This window comes from Vicugna pacos, chromosome 4 (genome assembly GCF_048564905.1).
Source record: "Vicugna pacos chromosome 4, VicPac4, whole genome shotgun sequence".
NCBI lineage: Eukaryota > Metazoa > Chordata > Mammalia > Artiodactyla > Camelidae > Vicugna > Vicugna pacos.
The window spans coordinates 58,223,177-58,247,923 of NC_132990.1; the positions used below are offsets into that span (position 1 = coordinate 58,223,177).

At 40.0% G+C, this 24,747-nt stretch overlaps 1 protein-coding gene and 1 non-coding gene across 5 annotated transcripts in view; both read right to left on the reverse strand.

Annotated features, from left to right (window-relative positions):
• Positions 1-24,636, reverse strand: part of ELP1 (elongator acetyltransferase complex subunit 1) — a 70,040-nt gene extending 45,404 nt beyond the window's left edge. For 3 of the 4 annotated variants that reach the window (XR_012072168.1, XR_012072167.1, XR_012072166.1), the window contains exons 1-16: positions 24,323-24,455; positions 20,629-20,791; positions 19,673-19,825; positions 17,936-18,017; positions 17,096-17,176; positions 15,302-15,387; positions 13,795-13,891; positions 13,366-13,456; positions 12,101-12,224; positions 11,000-11,093; positions 8,353-8,583; positions 7,099-7,269; positions 6,203-6,302; positions 4,339-4,521; positions 653-759; positions 238-341 (exon numbers count right to left, since the gene is read on the reverse strand). Coding sequence is in view for 1 of the 4 variants with exons in the window: in XM_006213378.4 (XP_006213440.2) it covers positions 238-341; positions 653-759; positions 4,339-4,521; positions 6,203-6,302; positions 7,099-7,269; positions 8,353-8,583; positions 11,000-11,093; positions 12,101-12,224; positions 13,366-13,456; positions 13,795-13,891; positions 15,302-15,387; positions 17,096-17,176; positions 17,936-18,017; positions 19,673-19,825; positions 20,629-20,778 (1,854 nt within the window). In the remaining 3 variants the exon portion in view is untranslated. Of the gene's footprint in view, positions 1-237; positions 342-652; positions 760-4,338; positions 4,522-6,202; positions 6,303-7,098; positions 7,270-8,352; positions 8,584-10,999; positions 11,094-12,100; positions 12,225-13,365; positions 13,457-13,794; positions 13,892-15,301; positions 15,388-17,095; positions 17,177-17,935; positions 18,018-19,672; positions 19,826-20,628; positions 20,792-24,322 lie in introns of all 4 variants that reach the window. The other variant, XM_006213378.4, reaches the window with a different exon arrangement.
• Positions 11,427-11,499, reverse strand: TRNAT-AGU (transfer RNA threonine (anticodon AGU)). Its single transcript has one exon. It is a non-coding gene; the product is annotated as a tRNA-Thr (tRNA).
• Positions 24,637-24,747: the final 111 nt, after the last annotated feature.

Here is a 24,747-nt window from a genome sequence, read left to right on the forward strand (position 1 = left end):
TTTTTGAATTTATACCTCCAAGGAAAGGAATCAACTAACCACTACATGCCAGGCAATCTTTTAATCCCATTTCACAGATGGAGAAGCTGAGGCTCAGAAAAGTAGATCACTTCTCATTGTTGCCCTGAGATTTAGTGGAGACTCAGGTCCACCTCCAAAGCACACATTCTACCTAATGCTATCAGTTTCTGGATCACTGCCCTAAGCGGTAAATTTTTCTGCCTTGTGTTCACTTACCTCTCCTCCAATCATGGCCAATTCAGTCTGTGTGCATGGATAAGGAAATTGAACAGGAACTCCACTAGGGTTCTTCCATGGTTCAACAGCCAGAGAGGGTGATTCTGCAGGATTGGCAGATAAGGTTTACAAGTTGCTGATTTGCTCTTTGTAAAATAATGTCCCATCAATACTTGTTAAAACACCTACACAGAATTTAAATCACTTTCCAATGTGTTTTGGAAATTCATTAGGGTACTCCAGTTCATTACAAGAGAAAATTTAGGTAGAATACATCTGATAATCCCACTCTATAGCTCAGGGTTTTCAGGGTAGTTATAAGACCTAATAATGTATCACTGAGAAGATACAAGTACATGGTTTTAAGAATTAACCATCTATGTAAGTCATAAACATGCCTTCCCAACATACTCACCCCAAAGGTACTTCAGTATCTGGCCACCAGCCACCTGCAATGCCACGGACTTGGTCTTGGAGCTGCAACACAGGCTGATTACGATTCCATCTACCGTCACAGATGAACTGATAAAAATACAGAGAGGAGGTGAGAAGGTGTGAACAGAACATTTTTCTCAAAAGTAGGGACATTTCACTGATTTTGCAAAATAGAAAAAGAAACAAGCAATTTCCCTTTCCTGCACTGCCTATTTCAATACAACATACACATAATACACACACAAGCGTAAGTATATATACACTAACAGAGAAACTACTATAAGTGCAAGCCCAGAAAAAGCAATTACCTGTCATGTGACACAATTTCCACAACATCAATAAGCTAGGTGTCTACACTGTGAAGTCACCACTCCTATTCTGGCAGCAACTTTATACAACTTATTGCAACTTATTATAATTTACTGCCTTCAATTAGACCTGTATGACTCCAATAATCATTTCTGTCTTCTTTTTTTTTTTAACTTTTTTTTTGGTAGGTTTATTGGTTTATTTATATTTGGAGGAGGTACTGGGAATTGAACTCCAGACCTCATGTATGTTAAGCAGGCACTCTACCACTTGAGCTATACCCTCCCCCTGCCTTTTCTTTTTTTTTTTTTTTTAACATTTTTTATTGATTCATAATCATTTTACAGTGTTGTGTCAAATTCCAGTGTTCAGCACAATTTTTCAGTCATTCATGGACATATACACACTCATTGTCACATTTTTTTCTCTGTGATTTATCATAACATTTTGTGTATATTTCCCTGTGCTATACAGTGTAATCTTGTTTATCTATTCTACAATTTTGAAACCCCAGTCTATCCCTTCCCACCCTCTACCCCGCCCCCCACCCCGGTAACCACAAGTCTGTATTCTCTGTCCATGAGTCTATTTCTGTCCTGTATTTATGCTTTGTTTTTGTTTGTTTGTTTGTTTTTGTTTTTTAGATTCCACATATGAGCGATCTCATATGGTATTTTTTTTTCTCTTTCTGGCTTACTTCACTTAGAATGACATTCTCTAGGAGCATCCATGTTGCTGCAAATGGCATTATGTTGTCGGTTTTTATGGCTGAGTAGTATTCCATTGTATAAATATACCTCCTCTTCTTTATCCAGTCACCTGTTGATGGACATTTAGGTTGTTTCCATGTTTTGGCTATTGTAAATAGTGCTGCTATGAACATTGGGGTGCAGGTGTCATCCTGAAGTAGATTTCCTTCTGGGTACAAGCCCAGGAGTGGGATTCCTGGGTCGTATGGTAAGTCTATTCCTAGTCTTTTGAGGAATCTCCACACTGTTTTCCATAGTGGCTGCACCAAACTGCATTCCCACCAGCAGTGTAGGAGGGTTCCCCTTTCTCCACAGCCTCTCCAGCATTTGTCATTTGTGGATTTTTGAATGACGGCCATTCTGACTGGTGTGAGGTGATACCTCATTGTAGTTTTGATTTGCATTTCTCTGATAATTAGTGATATTGAACATTTTTTCATGTGTTTTTTGATCATTTGTATGTCTTCCTTGGAGAATTTCCCCCTGCCTTTTCTGTCTTCTTAAAATACAAGCTGTATTAAATAAAGCAGTGAATCTGTAGGAAAATAAGCACACTCAGTATCTCTACCACTACCACATTCATCCACGGAAATCTCAGTATTCATTAATGAGAAGAGGGAAACCTGTTACTGCCATTACATTTTTTCCTGAGTCAATGAATCAAGAGTGGACATGTCTTAAACGAAGTGGTAGAGGTATTGATAAAAGCAAATGGTGCCAATCCAAACATTTATTCAGAGTTTTTAACCGATCTACAAAAAACTCAGAGTGCCCCAAATTTTGTGTGGATAAATTATCTGTATAAAGTTAAGGGAACAGACTCTGGAGCTACACTGGCTGAGACAGGATCCTGGCTCTACCTGCATTATTTCAAGCAACTGACAAACTGCTCTGTGCCTCAGCCATCTCAGCTGTGAAACGAGGACGCCAGCAACAGTTATTTCAGAGAGGTATTACGAGACATAAGTGAGTTAGTATCGGAGAAGCACTTAGATGAGTACCTTTCACAATGCACAAGCTGTAGTAAACGTAAGCTAGTAAGAGCTGTAAGCTGACTGAAGGACTTTATAGTCCTCAAAGACATTAATATTTTGTATGAACAAAATAATCTCTTTTGAGAAATGAAAGTCAAAGCACTAGATGTATTTTAAACGACTTCTCGTTTCCTTTACAGCAAATGAGATGATTGCATTGATCTTTACAAGTTAATGATAAAAAATTTCAATTTTTTGGACCTAGAGATGGTCATTCTAAGTGAAGCCAGAAAAAGAAAGAAAAATACCATATGATATCACTCATATGTGGAATCTAAAAAAAAAAGAAATGAAAAGAAAAAAAGGACACTATGAACTCATCTACAAAACAGAAACAGACATAGTATACAATCTTATGGCTACTGGGGAAAGAGGGTGGGAAGGGATAAACTTAGAAGTTTGAGATTTGTAAATACTAGCTATTATATATAAAAATAGATTAAAAAAAACAAGTTTCTTCTGTATAGCACAGGAAACTATATTCAATATCTTGCAACAACCTTCAATAAGAGTATGAAAATATATGTATGTATGTGCATGACTGGGACATTGTGCTGTACACCAGAAATTGACACATTGTAACTGACTGTACTTCAATTTAAAAAAAAAAGAAAAAAATTTCAAAATTGTAATAGAAACTTGCATAATTTAGGCATTTCTAATGTAAATTGCTCAGTTTTTCAAAAGTAAACCCCTAGTTAAGTGTTCCATGTAGCTAGAACATATTCTGCATCCAGCATTCACAACAAGCTTTTTAAAATATGAAGCATTATCATTCAAAGATTAGACATTAATGACTACATTGGAATATGTTTTAGGTATAAAATAAGGAAAGGTTCCTAATTTTGCAACACTGTTCAGAATTTAAAGCTAACCAGTAGACCTTTAATTATATGTGACTCTGGAGATTAACATCAATGTTTGCCTACGGTGCCAAGTTTTGACACTGGAAACTGATGATTTCTCAGAGCTGTCCAGACAATGCTACCCACTGCACAACAGGGCTTGCTTAGAGAAAACAGCATTCTGAAGCCTGTTATGTGACAAAGATGCAGTCAGGAATCAAAATGAAACTCAGATCGAGGGAGCAGTGAAATTTTGGCAAAGAAAAATTAAGGAGACTTTCTAGTAATAAATGCAGTCAAGTGCCAAACAGAATGTATAGAAGAAAAGGCTGGAAGAAATATTTTGAAGTCAAAATTAAATACATATTTACGGACCTTATAACTGATTTTAATAACTAACAAGGGTAATTAGAGTGGCTAATTCTCACAGGCTAATAATTATTCTGTTGAAATGGAAGTACAAGCTGAATTAAAAATTTTAACACATCTTAAAAATGTTTTGCCTCATCTACTGGTATTTGCCCTATTTATCACCACTTCTTGACACATTTTAGTCTGTATTCTGACATGACTAGAAACTAGACTTACCCCTCTTGCCAAGTGTGTCTAACAAGGAAGCTATCGCCCCTCGACCCTGCTCACTAGAAGTCTAACACGTCCTACGCTCATGAAAGAAGCCTAACTCGACCAGCTTACTGACACAGCAGACACAGGGAAGTGCTGCAGTACCTGATGCTCAGCTGTCCTTGCTCGCTGTCCATCTCAGAAGGGGCCACAGTCAGATGGTGAATGACGGACTGTGGGCTGCACTGACTGTGGCTCACAGCCAGGAAGACGTCTTCCTGAACCCAGGTGAGATGGTGGAGCTTCAGTGGGTTTACTTCTTCATCTTCACTATTCTCAAACTGGATTCTGTTTTAGATATTGAAGAGTATCCAAGACATGAATAAACCTTTAATATCACTGAATTTCCTGAATGAAGGAAGAATGAACCACCTTACATACAGCCAACTCCTATCATTTGGGGGCACAAAACCTGAGGTGATGCCCCATACTAGAAAAATCAAAAGTAATGTTTGCCTGGTTTAAGAATAGGTTTTTCTATTTATTTAAGATTAAGTTTCTTATTCTCTGAGATCTTTAGATTTGAAGAGAACACTTCAGGAAACTGAATACACAAAAAAATTACCTGCCCTAGGCCTTACACTAATAAAAACTCCAGAGGTTTTCCACTGTCACCACTTACCAGCATTCAAACCAGGATCCTGCAGATATTTGGGTTTTGATAAAACAAGTCCTTTCCTAAGCATCTCACATCAAAATAACTAAAGAGCTTGAAAAATGGTTTCTTCGCCTCTGATGCCCCGCTTCTGTAGCATTTAAACAAGGCAGGAGGGTCCGTTTTGCCACCTCACACCGGAACTCACGATGGCTACTTCCTGTCTTTCAGCTCAAGCAGCACATCCTCAGCGTGTACTGAGGAAGCTGGCACCAGCCTGATCTTCCTCCTCAGTCCGCTCTTCCTGGACTCAGTCTCTCCACTGCACTCAGCTCCATGCAGGAGCGATCCCACCTCTGCTTCTGACACTCCTCTGCCCACTACACTCAACATTCTCAATCCTTCTTCACCAATCCCAAACCTATAGCTTTTTCAAGGAGCAAGGTAGGTATTCATGCCCTTCATGAAATCTCTTAATTAGAGCTATCCTTCTCACAATTTTTTAAAAGCAAAACTATATTCTAAATTGCCTCACACTTTCTAGTTTGCTTTAAATCTGTCCTCACGTGAAATGGAATAACCCATGTAATGTTCTTTGAAAACTATTATTAAAAAGACACCCTCCAAAGCATACACTGGTTGGAAACTAATATTCATTTATTAAATATACTGCATATATTTAAGAAAAACTTTATTTGTTAAATTCAATTATTTATTCTATTCAGTTCACTAATCCTATTACTTTAGGAATAAGTGCTCCTAGGAGACAAAGTAGTGTAGTAACTAAGAACGTGGGCTTATCAAGTAGAAGAGAATCAAATCCTGGATTCTCACAGAAATGGCCTTAAAATTAATAATTTGGCTCCTGGGTTATTTTACATTGCTTATAGTGTACCTGAGATGCTCAATTATACCAAATCATTATAACATCGTTTCAATTAGAAAATGCATTCTGATTTCCAACCTGGGAGCCCAAAAACACAGTGACCGAAGGTTCTGCAGTGCGAGATGAGACAAAGACCGCATTTGGTCAGCCACACGGTAACAAGGAATGCACTGCTAACACCCTCTGCTCCATCATCTCCGTCTTTCCTATGTGATTTTCCCTGGAGAACTAAGGGCTCTTGGGGGGGATGGGTTCTAGGTCAGCTTATGACTTATGCTCCATTGCCACCCATCAGCATATATGACATTCAGATATACAGGTAACTGGCTTCCCCAACCAGACTGAAAAGCCAGAGCCCGGAAGTTGTATCTACTTCTTGTTCCACTCAGCAACAGGTACAGGATAAAATAATAACAGTTGGCTGAATTAAGGACTGAATGCTGGCTGCTTCTGTTCCCAGAGGTCAGAGACAATTAAGAACAACGTACTTGTATCTCTTTTCCAGATGAGGCGTTGTAAGGGAAATTTTAAATCCATTTCCACCCACAGCTCCCAGTTTCACTGTAGGGTCTACACCTGGACCATCACCTAGAAAACACAAATGTAAATACTATCATAGTAAACTATACACATTTTCCCTTATACGATGGGTACGGGGTCCTGCACTTAGTGGGTTCTAGAAGGTACTCCACTTTACAAATGAAACAATCTAGAAAATAACCAAGTATCACTCTCGTTATTAAATTAAATCTCTGCCTGTCTTTTAGCCTGAGAATTCAAAACATATTCGAAAACAAGGCTACCAGTACCATGTGCCAGTATAAATTAAGACACGATCACACAACTCACAAATTTCAGATTCTTCCAGTACATCAGGAAAACAACTAGAAACAGACAGCAATGGGACTGTGAAAGGACAACTGATTAGACGCTAAAGCACCTAAGTTGAGGTCCTCGTCCATTCTTGCTCAAGTAAATTGCAAACCCTCTGGCATTCCGTTCCCTCATCTATAAAACAAGAAAGCGCCATCTCTGACACAGCTTCTAGGAAAGCTGTGAGATCTACTGAAAATATGTGCAAAGGCAATTAAAACTTTGTAAAACATGTTAAAGATGTAATGAAATACTATGTTGTTTCTAGGGTTGAATATTCTTCTTAAATTACTGACTCTTCAAGTTCAATAAAGCAAAAGGAATTGCTCTTACTAACCAGAGTAGGTTTGACACCCCCACTCCAAAACACCCACAAGCCAATTAAATATCACAATAATCATTATATTAATATAAACATCAAAATTTTTGGAAACACTAGAGCTAAGGCAACACCAAACTATAATTTTCTTTTGTGTAGGAGGGAAATCTTGATAACAGTTTTCGAACATACCACATTTATAAACAGAAATCTGGTTACTGGCATCTAAGACAGCGAGGTCGTTGCTCTTTTTAGAGTGTGCACAGAACATGATTTGAGTCACGGGGTGTGGGAGCAGCAGTCGGTAGGTGCACATGGGAGGTGGAACTACACTCTGCCGGAAGACTGTCACCAACACCCTGTCTGCACATGAGAGAGAAAGAACAAGAAGGAGGATTAGACACATGGATGTTCAATTTGTAAAATAAGACATCTAATATCCTAATAATGGTAGGAGAGAATATACAGCAATTCTTAAAAATAATTCCTGGTGTTTTTACCATGAAAAAGCTTAAACACCGTGTACTCAGGGCAGGGAAGTAAGTGTCAGGGCTCTGGCTGTGGCTGCCTATTGTCACTTCCAGGTCTAGAGCAGTCCCTCTCTGGGTCTGGAGGTTTCAGGTGCCAGGGACAAAGACAAGAAGGCCAAAAGGTCAAAGTTCTACCTTTAAAGCTAGGCCGGCAACCAAGCCAGACTAAACCAAAATCCTTAAGAACGTCCCCATGCATGGGTTTGGTAATAAGGCACATCTGCTTAAGTCCTCGATACAGAACATGTGACTGCAGAGTCAGCATTATGACCACTACACAAACAGACGTTAGTACACCAACTCACACTGCACTCTTACATGCAAGTTTTCCTTTATGTCATCAGCAATAAATAAGTTGTCTGTTCAGGTGACTGCTTCTCTCCCCAGTTTCTTCTCCCTCACCAAACAAAAAACTCTGCCTAATTAAAAAACACCAACCCAATCCTCATATGAGACAGATGTCTGTGACTAGAATGCAACAGACTGGAAAAGTTATATAGTTAACAAGCATTATATCAAAAAACAAAGCAACACAATGGAGTGGTGGGAGGGTCAATGTAACCTAAGTCAGGGCACAAAGACAAGGCTGACACTCCGATGCCACAAGCCTACTACTGTCTTCCTTTGCACCCAGGGTCAGAAATGTCGACGTCTTCAAAGAGCAGACAAGCAAATATGCGAAGGCCGTGGATGTAGTACCACAGGGAACTGGGGCTGCAGGGGGTGGGGGGAACTATGGTTCTCAGGAGAGTACATGCCCCACCTGAGGGTGTTCCCATCCAATCCGAACCAAAGCAACAAATAAGTAAAAACAAACCAAACAACCAGAACAATCAATCAAATAAAAATCCCCCCTCCCCCATTTCAGTCAAACCATCCACAGGCCCTGGGTTGCAGGCACTTCCCAGCTTCTTACTTCCATCGACAACAGCCACATTCGCCATGTCACTCGCATTATCTCCCGAGCTCCGGTCAGTCGTCCAGTGCCAGTCATAGCAGAGGTAATGCCAGCCCTGACAGACAACATGCAGCCGGTACGGGGTCACTGGGTCCCACATCAGAGACACAATCTTGCTCTTCCCACACGAGCTGAAGGGTAGGCTCTGTTTGAGATACCAGTGATAGTTTCCAACAGTCCAGAGCTGAACTGCATGGGGAAAACGAGAGGAAGGTCATCAGAGGCAGAGGCCGGAGAACCAGACTTGATACCACTTGCTAGAGAGGGAAAGGGACACTCTTTCTTTTTCAAATGACCCTTTCTGCTCAGTCTCTTCATTAAAATAATAATATTAACAAGTAACTGTTAAAGTACAGTTTTTCATGAGGATAAAATGTTAAGCATTATTATAAGGCCAGAAGCATACATGTTCATTTTTGCCTCTACCTTTGAACTTTATGATCGTGAGGATGGAAGGCTACCAGAACAGAACAGGGCTTTAGTAAGTTGTTTTTTCATAACGACATAGAGGAAAATGTGGCGATTAGATTAAAAGTAGGAAAACACCCAATCCAAGAGCACTAGACGAGCATCACTATGCTGTATTAAGCTTAAGATGAGTACTCTTTTCCTCCAGGTGTTTTGCATTTTGTTACATCCAAGGGAGATTAGCATGGAATCACCTTTTCAACATTTATTAAAAGAACAAGACCTAAACCTGGAGGGTGCAGGCAACAGGGAGAAGTTGGTCAAAGAGCACAAACTTTCAGCTACAAGCTCCAGGGATCTGATGTAGCACGGTGACTAGAGTTAACAATACTGTACTGTACACTTGAAAGTTGCTGTGAGCGTAGATCTTAAATGTTCTCACCATAATAATAATAACAAAAATGGTAATTATGTAAAGGATGAGTTAACCACCCTTTTTGTGATAAACATTTCACCGTATCTGCATGTATCAAATCATCACATTGCACATCCTAAATGTACACCACGATACATGTCAATTATATCCCAATAAAGTAGGTGGAAAAGCCCTAGTCATGTCAAAGTCAAACTTTATCAAACAGACAACACATGTAAATGGAGATTTTAATTATATTAAGGAATTTCTTTTCTTTACACATCTCCCTGCTTGCTAATTCTTACCTCAGCAATCACAGCAAATCCAACCAAGCTCTCTGACCAGGCTATTACCATACTTCTACCTAGCTCTGAGTTGTTACATTAGATCACGTGCTCATGCTCTGAGGACAGATGATGTGGCTGTTCTTGTGCGACCCTTTTATCCTGAGCCTATCACAGGGCCAGCCTTTGACATCTGGTTATCAATGGTTCTCAAATCTGGCTGCATGTTAAAAATCACCTGCAAGCTCTTTTTTTTTTTTTTAATTAAATACCAATGTACAGTCCCCATTCTAATATACTGAATGCAACTCTAAGATGAGGTCTGGGCACTTTTTTTCTAAAGGTGCAGCCAGGATTGAGAACTATTACGTCAAAAGAATGAATGAATAAATAAGCCTCTTGATAACATTTCAATTAAAGTTCTACTGATTAAGAAGTTTGAAAGCCACTTACAAAATAATCAAGGAAGTGAAAAGATTTATTTAAAAAACGTTCAGTGCACTGCTATTGATGATATGGAAAAATTATGAAACCTTAAATATCTAATAGCGTAAGACTTACTAAACTGCAGCACAAATGAATACACAGCGATTTAAAATAATACAGATATTATAAAGCTGCAGGTATCATACCTACATATTTAACAAAAATGGGATCACAGCTATACAAAGATGTATACATAAAAACCAGAAGGCAAAATTTTAACAGTGACTATTACTGAATGATAGAATTATGAAATAAACTTTTTTCCTCTCATCTTTATTTTCTAATGTTTTCACATATTACATATACACTGAAAAATACGTATTTACAATCTGATTTATAATTTAGAAGCTACAGAAGATTCCTACTCGTATCTATTCCCATTTCTCTTTCATTTCCACAGTATTCTTTGGTTAGTATTTTGATTTCCTACACCAATGGCATTCAAGCACAGTAAGCACTGATGACCCATGATGGTTAATTTTGTATGTGAACTTGACTAGAATATGGTGTCTAGTTGTTTGATCAAACACTAGTCTAGATGTTGCTGGAAAGGTATTCTGCACGTGTGATTACCCTTTATAATCAGCTGACTTTAAGTACAGCAGATTATCCTCCGCTATGTGGATGGTAAGACTTTACGGCCTAAACAGCAAAAACTGAGGTTTCCCGGGAAAAAAAAAAAAGGAATTCTGCCTCAAGACTGTAACATAGAATCTTGCCCGAGTTTCCAGGCTGTCCCACAGCTTTTGGACTCAAGACTGCAACATCAACTCTTAACTGAATTTCCATCCTGCCAGCATGCCCTGGTTCTAATTCTCTAGAGAACCATGACTGATACCTAACTGAAGTCCGTAAATAATCAAAGCTGACCACTCCCACGTCTCCATCCACCCCCTCAGTTATCTTTGATTCCACTACAAGACAAAGTGGCAGGGATAAAGGACACTCCACAGCCTACTACTTTCAACTAAATTTTATGGGGCATAAGGCTGAGATACTACAGCTGTCTTACCATAGGTTTTTAGGGTGGAATTTTCCTCCCTCTGAAGGTCTTCCAGCCAAACTGCAAGCACAGTGGAATCTGCATTCCAGAGAAGGCCATTAACCTAGTAGGGAAAAAAGACCTGTTACTGGCCTTTAACAAATACTTCAAAATCTTTGTAACAGCTAAATTCCCTGCTCTCACTCTTGAGTTGATCCCTAGCTGTAAATTACTAACCCACAGAGCCATTAAACAAACCTGTTGTCATACATAGAGGCCTTTAAAAAAAATGCATTATGCTTAAATACTTAACTGAATTCACGATGACATTTTTAGAAAATCACAGAAATTTGAATAGGGACGTGTTAGATAATATTAAAGAATTATCACTAATTTTGTAGGGTGTGATAATGGAATTATGGTTATATAAAGAAAAATGTCCTTTTTTTTTTTTTAACGGAGGTACTGGGGATTGAACCCAAGACCTCATGCATACTAGGCATGCGCTCTACCACTGAGCTATACCTACCCCAAGAAAAATGTTCTTAACTGTTAAAGAAATGAATACGGAAAATATGACTTCTAAAATTAAAACGCTAGGAAATTTTTTTAGAGTGTGTATAGGCCAGAGAGTGGTGAACAGATGAAAACAATTTTGCAAAATGCTGGTACATACTTTTTGAAAATAATAGGTATGTGGGAGATCATTAAACTCTTCACTCAATTTTTAGTATATTTAATTTTACATAACTAAAGATTACCATTTGATGTGTTTGTGCTCTAGCAAAGATCCAAATGGTACACAAGCTGCTTAAGGTTTACATGTTATAAATGAGAAGTATCTATCATGGAGAAATTATGCTTTTGTCAAAATAAACAATAAAAACGAGCATTTCTATTTCCTCTCTGTGTTTTATCTAGGGTGGGAAGAAATGCCATTTCTTCTTTGCAGAAATCTCCTTGAGAAAAACAATTTCCCTTTTATAAAAAAAAAATTCAGTTGTAAGAAGCCACTGTTTTTATTCCTATTTATTCTGGAGCTTCTACTTACACACCCATATCAAATACAAACCTTCTCTAAAGCTATGGAAGGTCCTCTAAATTTGATGGTGAAACAACTCAGGCACCTACCTTGACCTCATCTTTGAGGAAAGGAAGTGTAAACTGCCCATGGAGAAGTCCATTTTTCTCAAAAAACACAACATCCTGCTGGTTGGGTTTATCTTGTGTGGATGCAATCAAACTGCCTGAGGGCCTTAAATCAAACCCAGAGTGTCAGAACAGCCAAAAGCTCATTCAGCTGGCTAAGAACAAGATGAAAGTCAGAGAAACAACTTTTTTCAGGAAAAACAAAAAGGTTGGATCCAAGGAAGTTTTAAACCCCATCGTCCTTGGCAAGCAGTCACCCTAGTGTGGAACTGTATCTGCCCAGAGGACAGAAAGCCTTTTCCTGATTTTCACAAAGGCTCTATTTGCCCACAAAGCCTCATAGACTTAGATTGCACTTGGGTGACTTTTTTTTTTAAACCAATATATTATTTAAACCATTCATAGTATAGTGTCCTATAAAACCATAATCTATTTCTCCAATTATATGACTTCAGCAATATTCCAAGCTCAGCTAGGTATTTTTAAGACTTCTCAGTTTGAAAACACATTAGTAGTCTCATCCTGTTTATATATTTTTTAACATTTTTTATTGATTTATAATTTTTTAACATTTTTTATTGATTTATAACATTCTGTTTATATTTGTCTTTAGAGTATTAATTCAAATATAGTTCTCTCTTTGCTCTATCATACCAATTTCCACTCAAATACCAGTGGGAAACAAGATGTCTAAAACCTAGAAACCTACTGGTATTGCATATAACAGATGCAGGAGATAATTCTTCTGTGATCAGGACAGCCACACATCAAAAGCAGGCTGTGACTGGTACCAGGATACTGGGCCAACAGATGAATCAGGCTGGAATCCAGCCCACACGTTCCTCAGCAAACAGGTCCTGCTACTGTGGGATTTTGTGCAGAGGAAGGAAGACCTATTCCTAGTTTCCACCAAAGCCCCGCCACCCCTCAGAGCTTTACAGACTACAACTTCCCTTCTTAGCACCACTGTCTGTTTTACACAGTGGCTTCATGTAGACCCTGCCTATAACCTACAAAATGTGTGGGCCTTGGAAGGATGAGGTCTATGAAGCTCAGAATCTACTATCCAAACTCAATTCAGACTTCAGGGAACTAAAAAAGAAAGGTACAGACTTACAGCCAAATGCGAGAAAGTGATAATCTTTTTGTGTTTCATAAACACCTACATTCAACAGGTACCACTACCCCTACCCCAGTCCCAAGAAATTCTCTGCGGAAGAAGTTAAAAGGTTTCTTCTCCCACTCACTTCCAAGCCAGAGCAGGTCCCAGTCCTGCCACAGGCTCACTGGTTGACTGTAAGGCAAACTCGCGGTTCCACACTCTGACCTTTCGAGCCCCTGTGCAGTAGGTAGAGTGGGGGGAAAAGGGAAAGCATTACGGTAAATGTTGTCAAGTCCGAATTTCCAAACAGTTTCCTTATTAATAAAAACTATCATGGTTTTACAAAGCCAATTAGATTAACCACGTTAAAACTTCATATTTGACAGGTAGGAGGCTGGGCCAAACAGCCTCCAAGAACTCTTCTAATTCTTAATTCTAAATTCATTTAACATCTAAAGCAGCACATCTTTATCGCATATAGGTAATGAAAAGAAAACCCTCAAAGCAAAAGGAAGAAAAATTTCCTGAACTTCACCAGAGTAAAAAGCATTTTAACTGCAATTTATTTCCATACCTGTCTCTGGGCAAACAACACTCACAGCAAAAAACTGTCCATCACCACGCCAGGTAACTTGTGGTCTGTGGTCATCCCAGGGCAAAGCAGACTCGTGCTAAAGACAGGAAAAAACGCAAATGTCACTGAGGGCCGTAAGTGGCCCAGAATCAAACAAGCCACAAGCTTTAAACGTTAAGTCTTTTATATAGGGTTTAAGTTATCTAGAAAACCAGCTGCACAGAATCCTCAGGAACATTTCCAGAAGGGCCCCTAGACCCAGAAATCATCAAGAAAAAGAACTAAAAACAAAACAAAATCCTTCTGTGGACATTAAAGAAAAGCGGCTCCAAGCACAGCAACACAGAAAAGAGCTCCAGATCTAGATACTGAAAATAATGAGCTGAGGAATCTAGCAGGTAACTATGATAAGGAAATAAATCTTTAAATTTAAGAGGTAGCGTTTTATTTATTGTGTAAGCTTTGCAATAGTACAGAGAAGAGTTAAGAAGATGAGAGGAAGGTGGGTAGGGAAGAGCCAGAGGGGATAAAGCCAGCAACAGTGATGGAAACACGCAAGAGGCCAGAGTTGCAGCAAAGAATGAAGAAAGGTTTCCAGCGCCACTTGCATCTCAATCCCCAAGGCCTTGAAGACAAAAGCCAATTCTGTGGGGCTGGGGACAACTGACCACCTGAGCATCCATCATCACACCCCAGTGACAGACTAAGTCAGAATGGTGCTAGTGCCACAAGGTGCACGGTAGGGAAACGCATGCAGCCTAACAAGATTTACCTCAATGAAACTGCCCTATGGTTCAGGCACAAAGCCTATTGTGAAGCATTGAGAGACAAAATGTGAGTTATACAGAATGTAGATAGAAATAAATTAAGGATGGAAAATATAAATGGCAGGCAGTATATTATTTCCATCTATTCTAGAAGGACAGCTCAGGGAAATTTCTACATATAATATAAACAAAATGCTTCCATTTGCTCAGGCCTATATCTTGGGATTATCCTCAATTCCTCTCTCTCATCCCACATCTGATTTATTATCAAAAATCCTGTGGCTCTATCTTAAAAACGTATCCAGAAAGAAGGAAAATACCGTTTCATCCAGGAAGAGAAATCAGAAAAAGGTTATCTAATAGAAAAGTATAAAAACACACATGTGAATGATCACAGTGAATGCAGGACAGCAGCTCCTTCTGGGGAGGAAGGGGAAGGGTATCAGGGAGGGATACAGAATGCTTCCTTTCTGTCTGTGATGATTTATTTTTTAAAATGAATACTGGTAATAATTATTCTCTTCATGAAAAAAGTAACAAAGCAACTTGGCAATAAAAAAGAAAACAGGATCTTTCTAGGATGACTCATTCCCTCAGGGCTCTAAGCAGCTTCAGTTTTACTAAAGCAGACGAGATCTGTCCACTGTCACCCTCTACCTGGACACCTAAGAGTTCCTAGTGGGTGGCACAACTTCTGTGTGTTCCAACCAAGGTTTTTTTATCCATCAGACCAACCTTACCATTTGCATCTGAAAGGCTGCTTGCCTGCCTTCCGATCCATGGAACTGTGTCTCCTTTCGGCCCCAGCCAACAGTGACAAACTTGCCTAGAGAACAAACGAATGAGAACATGCAACACAAGCAGTGAGCTACCTGAAATAAAAGCAGTTTCACTGCTAGTCTTCATGAAGTTGGATCCTCTGGGATCTCTCAATAAACTGACCAGAAGTCAATATTTGAAAAAACCTATGTTTCGCATTACATGCCACAGTGGTTTCAAGACTTTGAAATATCCTTGTTTTGGGAGAAGCTTTACTGCCATCATGTATACTCTAAATTCCCTTGATGACAGCCAGCAATCCATCCCAATTTACAAGTAAGGAGAATGAAACACGAAGACTTTCTGTGATACGTCTACAGATAACAAAACAAAACCTCCTACCAGATCACTCTGCCTCTAGTCTCTTCCCACCCCATCAATCCATCAATCTTGCACCATAAAAAACTTTAATGGCTGATCCCCTATAACTCAACATCCAAATTCCCTATCAAGTTTAACCAAAATCCCTCCCATTTACTTCATTCCATATTCATGTCCTGTCACTAAGCAATGCTGAAGTACTCACGGTTGCCTGAATAAGTCATGATGCGTAAAGGCTTCTCTGAAACATCCCTGCCTTAGAATGAACTAAGTCACTTGCTTGGACCACTCCTGAACCCTCGACCCTCATCTATCCAACACCAGTTCAGCCTAGACTCAGGTCAAGTTGGTCTCCTCTGGGAAGTCTTCCTTCCCCATTACACCCTTTCCCTCCTTATGCTACCCTAACACCTGCACATCCTGTTAATTCTGAACTAACAGGACTCCTTAAGGAAAAAGCCAAATTATCCACAGCACCAAACACATTGCTGGTTCACAGTACCTATTCAAGCATTAAAATTATTTTTTTTTATTGAAGTGTAGTCGGTTTACAATGTTGTGTTAATTTCTGGTATATAGCACAGTGATTCAGTTTTATTTATGTGTGTGTGTGTATTCCTTCTCATATTCTTTTTCATTATAGGCTACAACAAGGAACTGCATACAGTTCCCTGAGCTATACAGTAGGACCTTGCTGTTTATCTATTTTATAAATAACTTTTAATCAAATAAATGATTAGTTTTTCAGTTGTTGGAACAAGAAGGCATAAGGTTAGATCTCAGCAAAAGTTAAAATACCATCCCCCTCACTCCTCTTCTAAATTAGGCCAGCTGTCTGGTGTCCTCAAGTTGGCCAGAGCTTCCTGTACTCAATAAGCATCTTCATTCTTCTCCTCTTCAGTACTCCCACAGCCTAATGCCCACATCACCTTAGCTAGATCTCAGCAAGAAAACAATCTGAGGGTTCCCGTGAAAATGCAGGCTTGGATCTAATCAGCAGGAACTGTAACCAGCCTTCTTATTCACCTCTCGTTTTCTTCCCAAAACTGTACCTCAGAAATGCTCTCCTTATTCTAGTTAGTTCAGTCCTTTCCATCAAACCCCCAGGTTAAGCCTGTCTTGGGGTCTGGGCAACAATGACTCAGGTGACCTTAAGCACAGATTTCTACTCCTCAGGTTGCTGACAAAGCCAAATCTCAGACTGCAGAGGCACCAGAGGCATGCTTTTAAGATCTGGAATGGACTAAAGAAACCGGGCTATCAGACATTTAGTAAGTCAGGGTTTAAGTTTCACAGTTCTTTGGGCTTATAACACAGCTATCAGTGTGCAAGAAAATGATCAAAACTGAGAGGAACTTCACATCACAAAATGTTTCAAACAAAGCAATACTCACTTTCACCAAAGTCATCCTGGTGGATTTGCTGTTCCATGATTGGCTCAAAGTCTTTTGTCATCATAATTAGGGTCTGTTGACCTTGGAGGGGCACAAACAAGAATGATTTTGTTCTCATTTAGCAAATCTGCCATATCTATGGCACCAGAAGCTATAAGAGTTGGAGTGGAGGAGTTTACAGTCAGAACAGGGAAGACAGAATTCATTTAAAATGGTTTGACTCTCATTAAAAAAAAATAGTTTGGGGGGGAGGGTATAGCTCAGTGGTAGCATGCACGAGGTCCTTGGTTCAATCCCCAGCATCGCCATTAAAAAATAAATAAATCTGATTACCTACCCCAAACAGGGGAAAAAAATAGTTTTGACTGAGTATCACCTGGTGCTTATTCTCAGCTACTTATGGATAAATCCATATAGCCTTTCTATAGTAACTTGAACAATTTAGTCACCAAGATATCTCTTCAAATATATACCTCATAGGGGTCCTAGTTTATAGAAACTCATCTGGAATGAAAAAACTTAAAGAGAAAAAAATAGGAAGAGCAGTTTTTAGGATTAGTTTATTTTATATAGCAACTCTTCCTCTTAGAGTAAATTAAAATAAATATTGCTGACACTGTAATTTACAACTATGTACTTAGCAACAACTTTTAAAAACATTAAGACGTAAAACAAGTCAAAAAGAACACATTTCCCCTAGATTATCATGCTGGTATCACTGTTTCAAGAATTTTTTTTAAAACCTAAGCAGCCTATAACTTAAGTCTGTGAAATATTTGTATATGTTTATATAATCATGTTTTATAAAGGTCAAGAGTTAGGGACCAGTGACATGCTTACCTGTGGCAAGAAGCACCAGCTCTTGGTCAGGACTCCAACTCATGACAGAGATACCACTGGCTACACTCCCAACACATTCCAGCTGAGCAAGACATTTTAAAATGTTAAGGGAGATATGAAAACACAAGCATCTAAGTAAATATTTACTACGACCTTAATCAAAACAATTAACAACAAAACACACAAAGGTCAAATTACTCAATTAACATTTATTCAGAACAGGTGTTAAGAAACTAGGCATGATACAAACCACAGGGAGTGGAAGTGACTACAGCCACTCCATTCCTCCCATGAAGGAGATTCCAGATGCCTCTAAGTGGGATTAGGGCGTAACCAAGGCCTCTGGGAATTAAGTGGGGGCTCCAAGCAGGAAATGACAAATGGCCCAGGAGAGGTCAGGAAAGCTTCTCTGAGGAGGTACTTTGAAGGGTGGTAACAGGGCCCGGAGAAAGAGACTGGGGGAACACGTGGTGTTAAAACACAAAGTTATAAAGAGAGCAGTTGAAATCAGCTGTAACTAGACCACAAGGTATGTGCGCACGCACACACACACACACACAGGGGAATGATGGGGATGGGAAGAGAGGCTAGAAAGAATTTAGGGAACAGACAGCGAAAGACCTTATAAGGCACAAAAAGGAACACGGATTGTCTTGCCGACATTCCAACACCACAAAAAGGGAGGAGCTCAGAAATTAGAAAAAAATTCTACAAGACATTTTGAAAGTAAAAGCATACCTCTTAAGTATGAGAAATACTAATTAAGTTGTACTGGCTTTGCTATTTCTCACCATGAACTGAGAACAAGATTTATTATTGCACTAAATGGGATCATTACAAGCAAAGGTACGAGATTTAGACTGCCAGGGTTCAGATCCCAAGGGTAACCTGTTTGACCTTGACCTGGTTATTTAAGCTCTCTGTGCCTCGATTTCCTCTTCTGAAGAATGGGAAAACCACCACCTGCTTCAGAAGGTTGCAGTGAAGATTAAAAAACAATTCTGCATGAAAAACACTTGAAAAAGTGCCTGGCACACTGTAAACATTTAATAAATGTCAGCTGCTATTATTATCCTATGATTAGTGATAAAATTCTTGTGACACATCAATGTTAAAGCAATCATAACTAACAGAGTAATCAAGGAAGTTTAACAAACTGTCAAGAAGGTAAGGATAGAAATCTAGAACCTCAGCCTTATGCTGGAGGCAGAAAAAGAGGCAAATGGCTGAAATCTATCTCCTCTGGTAGTCATAAAATGTGTATACAATGACAGTGTATCCATCACCTTAGCACCTGTAGTTCAGGGACTCTAAAGTTAGCCATCAAGAAGAGGCTTACTCAGCATTCTAATAGAAAACAAAATCCATATAAATATGTCACAGACTTCCTAAATTGAGAAATAAACGTTACAACTCAGGATGTTTCTAATAAGAAGTGAGCTACACAAGAATGACCAGGTTTGGGGCTTCTTCACGTTCTTATTTGGAATGTTCTAATTGTTCTGATTAGTAGACGCAACAGGCAAAACTGAGTTTCAGAAGAATTCAGAAATACAGCTAAAGCCATCCCAACAACTTTTTGTAAAGAGTTATATAATGCAAAGACCCTAATTTGCAAAATGCTTAAAAATCATGGCTCCTGATATTTTAAAAACCTATGCAAAACAAGTGACATGAAACTAAATAAGGTGTTTTGAGGACATCAAGATTTCCTCCTCTCTGGCCTCTTCCACTTACCTGGTGTGTGCAGAGATTGCAAAGTATGACATCTCCAGAGGCTGTGGCCACACACACAGACTCGTGATCCAGCAAGTCCTGGACACCCACAATGCAGCCACTCCCATCCTCTGGGAGAAAGCCTTCTGCCACCAAAGGAATTTCATTTTTCACCTTACACCAAAACAAACAAATAAGAGAATGAAGCCAATTTATGTTCAAGAATAATTCATAACATTTGCAGCAATAAAATACTTTTAAAATGCTTCTTTTAAAATATGAAAGCTTTCAAAATTTTTTTTCTAGATTAAAATCCAAACTTCCATTTGAGAACTATCACAACTCTACCACCTTTAACAAGAAAAATAGTTAATGTGACCTTTTTTTTTTTTTTTTTACAAACAAACACAAAACAAATCCTGGTCTCTTTGAAGCTGTCCAATAAAACATGAAGTTAATAACTATGATTTTCAAAGATTTACACAGAATGGGGAAAAGGGACTAGGAACATAATAGTAGCAGAATGTAATTAATGAAAGATATCACAATCAACCTAAAGAGCTTTTAAATATATATGCTCAGGTTCCAGCAGTGACGATTCTGATTTAGTTGTGTGGGATGGAGATTATTTTTTTAAAGTTCTAAAAAAGGTCTACAGGCAATTTTCATTTGCATTTCCAGTTGAGAGCTGTTATAAAGAGTAGTTACGTGGTAGGAAGGGTAAAAAGTAGGGCACCCATATAAAACATTCTGTCACAGTTTGGCCAACTTAAGATTTAAAACAGAAGCAGAGTTAAAGATAGGGTAGTGTGTAAGTTATGTTTAGTATGATATCAGTATAAAGCAAAGAGAGAGGGGATTTAGTGGAATATGAATTCAGTAAGCTTTAAAGCAAAGACTATCTGAGGAAGCAAGTTTGGGGGAAAAAAAAAGTCAAGGATCATGCCAAGTGCTAGCATTCTCCACCAAAAACTTACTTCTCTTATGACAGGGTCCACCTCTATCAGTCCATGTTCTGAGCCAATGAGCACTGTCCCCTGTTCAGTTCGGAGAGAGAAGCACTGAGGTTTCCCTGGAGCCTGAATATCCCTGAACTCCAGGGTCCGAAGTAACTTGAGATTTCTCATGATACAGTGACTCCTGAAAGGAAAGTACAAATATCTCTTGATGAGCTTAATTTTCTCAATAGGAACAGCTTAATAGTGACAAGTGACACTCCAATATAAGCAAAATGATTCAGGGGGCAGAGAAGTCATAGTTAGAATATCCAAGGGGGAAAACAAAAGACCCCCGAACCCACACAGGGATGGGTGGTAGCAACCTGACCAATTGTGTATATCCATGGTCTACAACTGGAGGCTGTCAAATCTATTTTATGTTCTTACTTTTCGGGAGAGGCAAGATTCTCAACTTCAGAATTTTTTCTTCAAATTAGATTTAACATCAGTTATTCTTCAGGAAAGTTGAAGAGAACACATGAATGAGAAATCATTTTATTTCTGCATATGAGGATATCTTTCTTATCTGATAAAACTTATAAAATCATAAAAATCCACATGTATATACTGGCAGTTGAGGAAAGTCTAGAATAAAATTACTTTAATATCACAAGTACATTTATTTACAAACCAGCTTTATATGTTCATTAAAAAATTAAAATTAAAATCAAAGACAGAAATAAAGAAAAGTACTGCTTTCAGGGAGAAAAGAAGATACTATGAAATTACAACAGTTTCTTTCAAAATGATGGCTAACATTGGAGCAGTTTAATGACCTGACTGCGCTTTCCTGGCCTGGTTTTCACCACGGCAATAGAAAAAGTGAGAAAAGAATGATAAACAGAAAACTCACTTTAGTCTGGCAAAATCAGATTTGCTTTAATGCATAACATTATCTAAGAGGAAAACCAATGTTAATGTGCTGGATATTTATAGCCAGATCTCTTTAAGGTTTATAACTGGAAGTCCCTAACTTATGTTAGGGGTAAGAATTACACAGACCACACTGGCCTTACTGTCACCTTAATCCACAGTGAATTCTCTCACCTTGCATTTCATATATATGATAATTAAAGAATAAAGATGAGTTAATCCTTATATTACAAAGCAGATAAAATGTTAAGTGTAGTATGAATGAGACAACATATAATATAAACAACGTATTATGTGGGTTAAGAGGAAGGCAAGACCACACATAGTGGGAATGAGGAAGAGAATCAAGGCAGACAATAGTTTTGTCAGCTTCCATTACATTTATATTTAAAAACTTCTGGAAATTATTTGAACCTGTATTATACCATGCAGGCTTTGTGTGTGTGTGTGTGTGTGTGTGCGTGTATGTCTGTGTGTGTGTGTGTTTCCCCCTTTTTGGGGGGGGTAATTAGGTTTGTTTGTTTGTTTGTTTAATAGAGGTACTGGGGTTTGAATCGAGGATCTTGTGTGTGCTAAGCACGCACTCTACTGCTGAGCTACACCTGCCCCACCCAATACCATGTACACTTTTAATTTAGATCTAATTCTATACAGAAAGCTTAAGTTTTCCAAAGCATGTAAAATTTATATTATCTTTCATCTTTTAGCATCATAAAGATGACTACTGACATAGATCTGAAAGGATGGGTAAATATGAGATGAGAGAATGTCTGGGTAGAGGGGAGTAAGCAAGGGATAGAGTAGCAAGAGCTGAAAATAGGCAACAGAAGACCAGATGCTGCTTTACCTAGTAATAAAGCTGTTATTGTTGCCATGGTCAGATCATCAAAATGTCTTCACATCCCTGCCTGTGAACTTGTTTTGTATTCACCAACAACCTATGGAGCTCTGGGATCCATAGGTTCCAGAAAAAAATTTGGAAGGTAAAGGCAGAAGGAGCTGAGAAGGACTCACTTTTTCCTGTTACCTTGCTGTTACGCTCAATGACGCTCTAGCGATGGGCCTTCATCCTTGCAGGGGCCCTTCGTCCCAGTCTCTAGCACTCCCAGGACCACCTTCATCACAACCACCCCATAGGTACCAGCACTAACCAGGCAGGTGCCCCCTCCAGATGCCTGAAATCCAGTAACAAGGAGCTCCTCCTCTGAATTCGGGAGTTATCAACACCAGCTTTACAATGCGGCTCCTCCAAGGCTAGGTCACAACAATCGCAATGGCTTCCCTTGCTTTGATCCCCAGACCTAGCTAAGCGTTCGTTGTAACTTCTTCCATCAGTTTACTTGTTATGTTACTTCACTGTTCCCTTTTACTTTTTGTTCCTCCAACAGCTATTTAACCAATTCTTCATATTAAATTCTGTTGAAATACTGTGTGGCTTCTGCTTTCTTGACAGGACCCTAACTGACAAACACAGCAAACAACCTGAATTCTCAAATCACTGAGCTTTCAAAATCACCGGCCAAGGTCAGCCCATCATCATTCATCTCCCACCTCCCCAACCCTCCCAGCCCTAAAATGAGCCTTTATATTTTCACTTTTATCATCCTTATTCCCTTATCGTCTCAGAAGTGCCCCACTCCTTTCCAAGGCCACAGAAGGCATGTCGTCCAAACTCCCCCAGGACCTCGGCCTATCAGTACCGTTTCTTTTCATGTCTGCAATCTCCAACTCCCCTGCCCTCAATGACTCAATCTTTCTCAGCCCTTAAACGTGCTAAAGATCTCTCCACATTAAAGATCAATCCTGAATTCTCTCTGAAATTCCTGATAACTTCTCTGTTTTCTTCCCTTGCCCCTTCATCCATTCACCTCTTGGCTAATTATCATGCCCATGACCACAAGTACAAAACAGATCACTAACATGCTAATTATATCCAAATGTGTAGCCCTGACCCCTCCCCAAATTAAATACCACACCCATATTTTCAACCTCCCGATGTTATCACAAGGATGTTTAACAAGCACATCAAATGCAACCTGTTAAATTATTCTCCACTAGATGAACTGCCCCTCTTTGGGGACATGACATTTCTACTTTCTCTGTCTTCCAATCTAGAAACTGTGTCTGCCTCCCTTTTGTCCACTCTTTCATACTAAACTCTTCACTGGTTACTGCTCTGCCTGTCAGCGGACAGTTTGAATCCATTACACAGTACCTAATTCTACAATCCAGTCTGTGGCCTACATCAAACACTGAGCATTTGCTAGATCTGGAGAAGGGATGACTAACAGTCATTGCCTCCACGGAGGTCACAGCTTAACGGGGGAGAGAACCACATAATATACACCACATTACATGGCGAAGCACAGGAGACAACACCTCCACGAAGAAGCAGTGATGCGAGAAGGGCCTCGCAGCACAGCATCTGAACCTCTCTCTAATACCCGTTGCCTTCCATCGTGCATTGTTTCGCTTTAACTGGTGTATGAATTGGTTCAGAGGTATAGTCCGCTCCTGAAGGAATCCGGAGGCTAGGTAAGCGTGCAGCTGGGGGAGCAGCACGTCACCCCCAAGCCTGTCGCGCGCCGCAGAGCCCACGAATGGCCGCGAGTGGAGCAGGCGGCAAGTCTGCAGAAAGAGAACTGAAGTCTCGAGGGCAGAGGTGGTCACGCCGCACTTCGTTCCTGGGCCTGCCGCAGCAGAGGCTAGGTGTTTTGGGGGTCCCCAGCAACAGGACACTGCGTGGCGGACAGGGCCCGTTCGGTGCCCCCCACCCCAGCGAGGTCGCTCGAACGCTCACCTGGGCCGCGCTCTGAGGTCTCCCAAACAGCTGCGCGTCCGCCCGGGGTTGCGCACGTGCCCCTCTCCGTCCGCGGCTCCTGAGCTCTGGCTGCGCACACCGGGCCGTTCGGCTCCCTGCCCTAGTGGCTGAAGCTGACAGAGAAGATGCGGTCGCCAGCTGGACGCGTGAGCTAAGTTGGTGGGAACGGCGCCGAGCGGCGCGGGAGTGACGTCAGGAGGCGGAGGGGGCGTGGCCTGCCTTCTCCGTTGCCCCCAGCGAAGTGCAGGTGAGGAGCTACGCGTACAGCCGCCCCTTAGCCCTACGCCCTGCTGCCCAGCCTATTGTATTTGACCTCCGCTTTGACGTCTGTCCCCAAAACAAGTAATTGGAGCAGGTGGGCGGAGCCTGCCGGGCCAGAGGAGCAGTGCGCATGCGCACCTCGC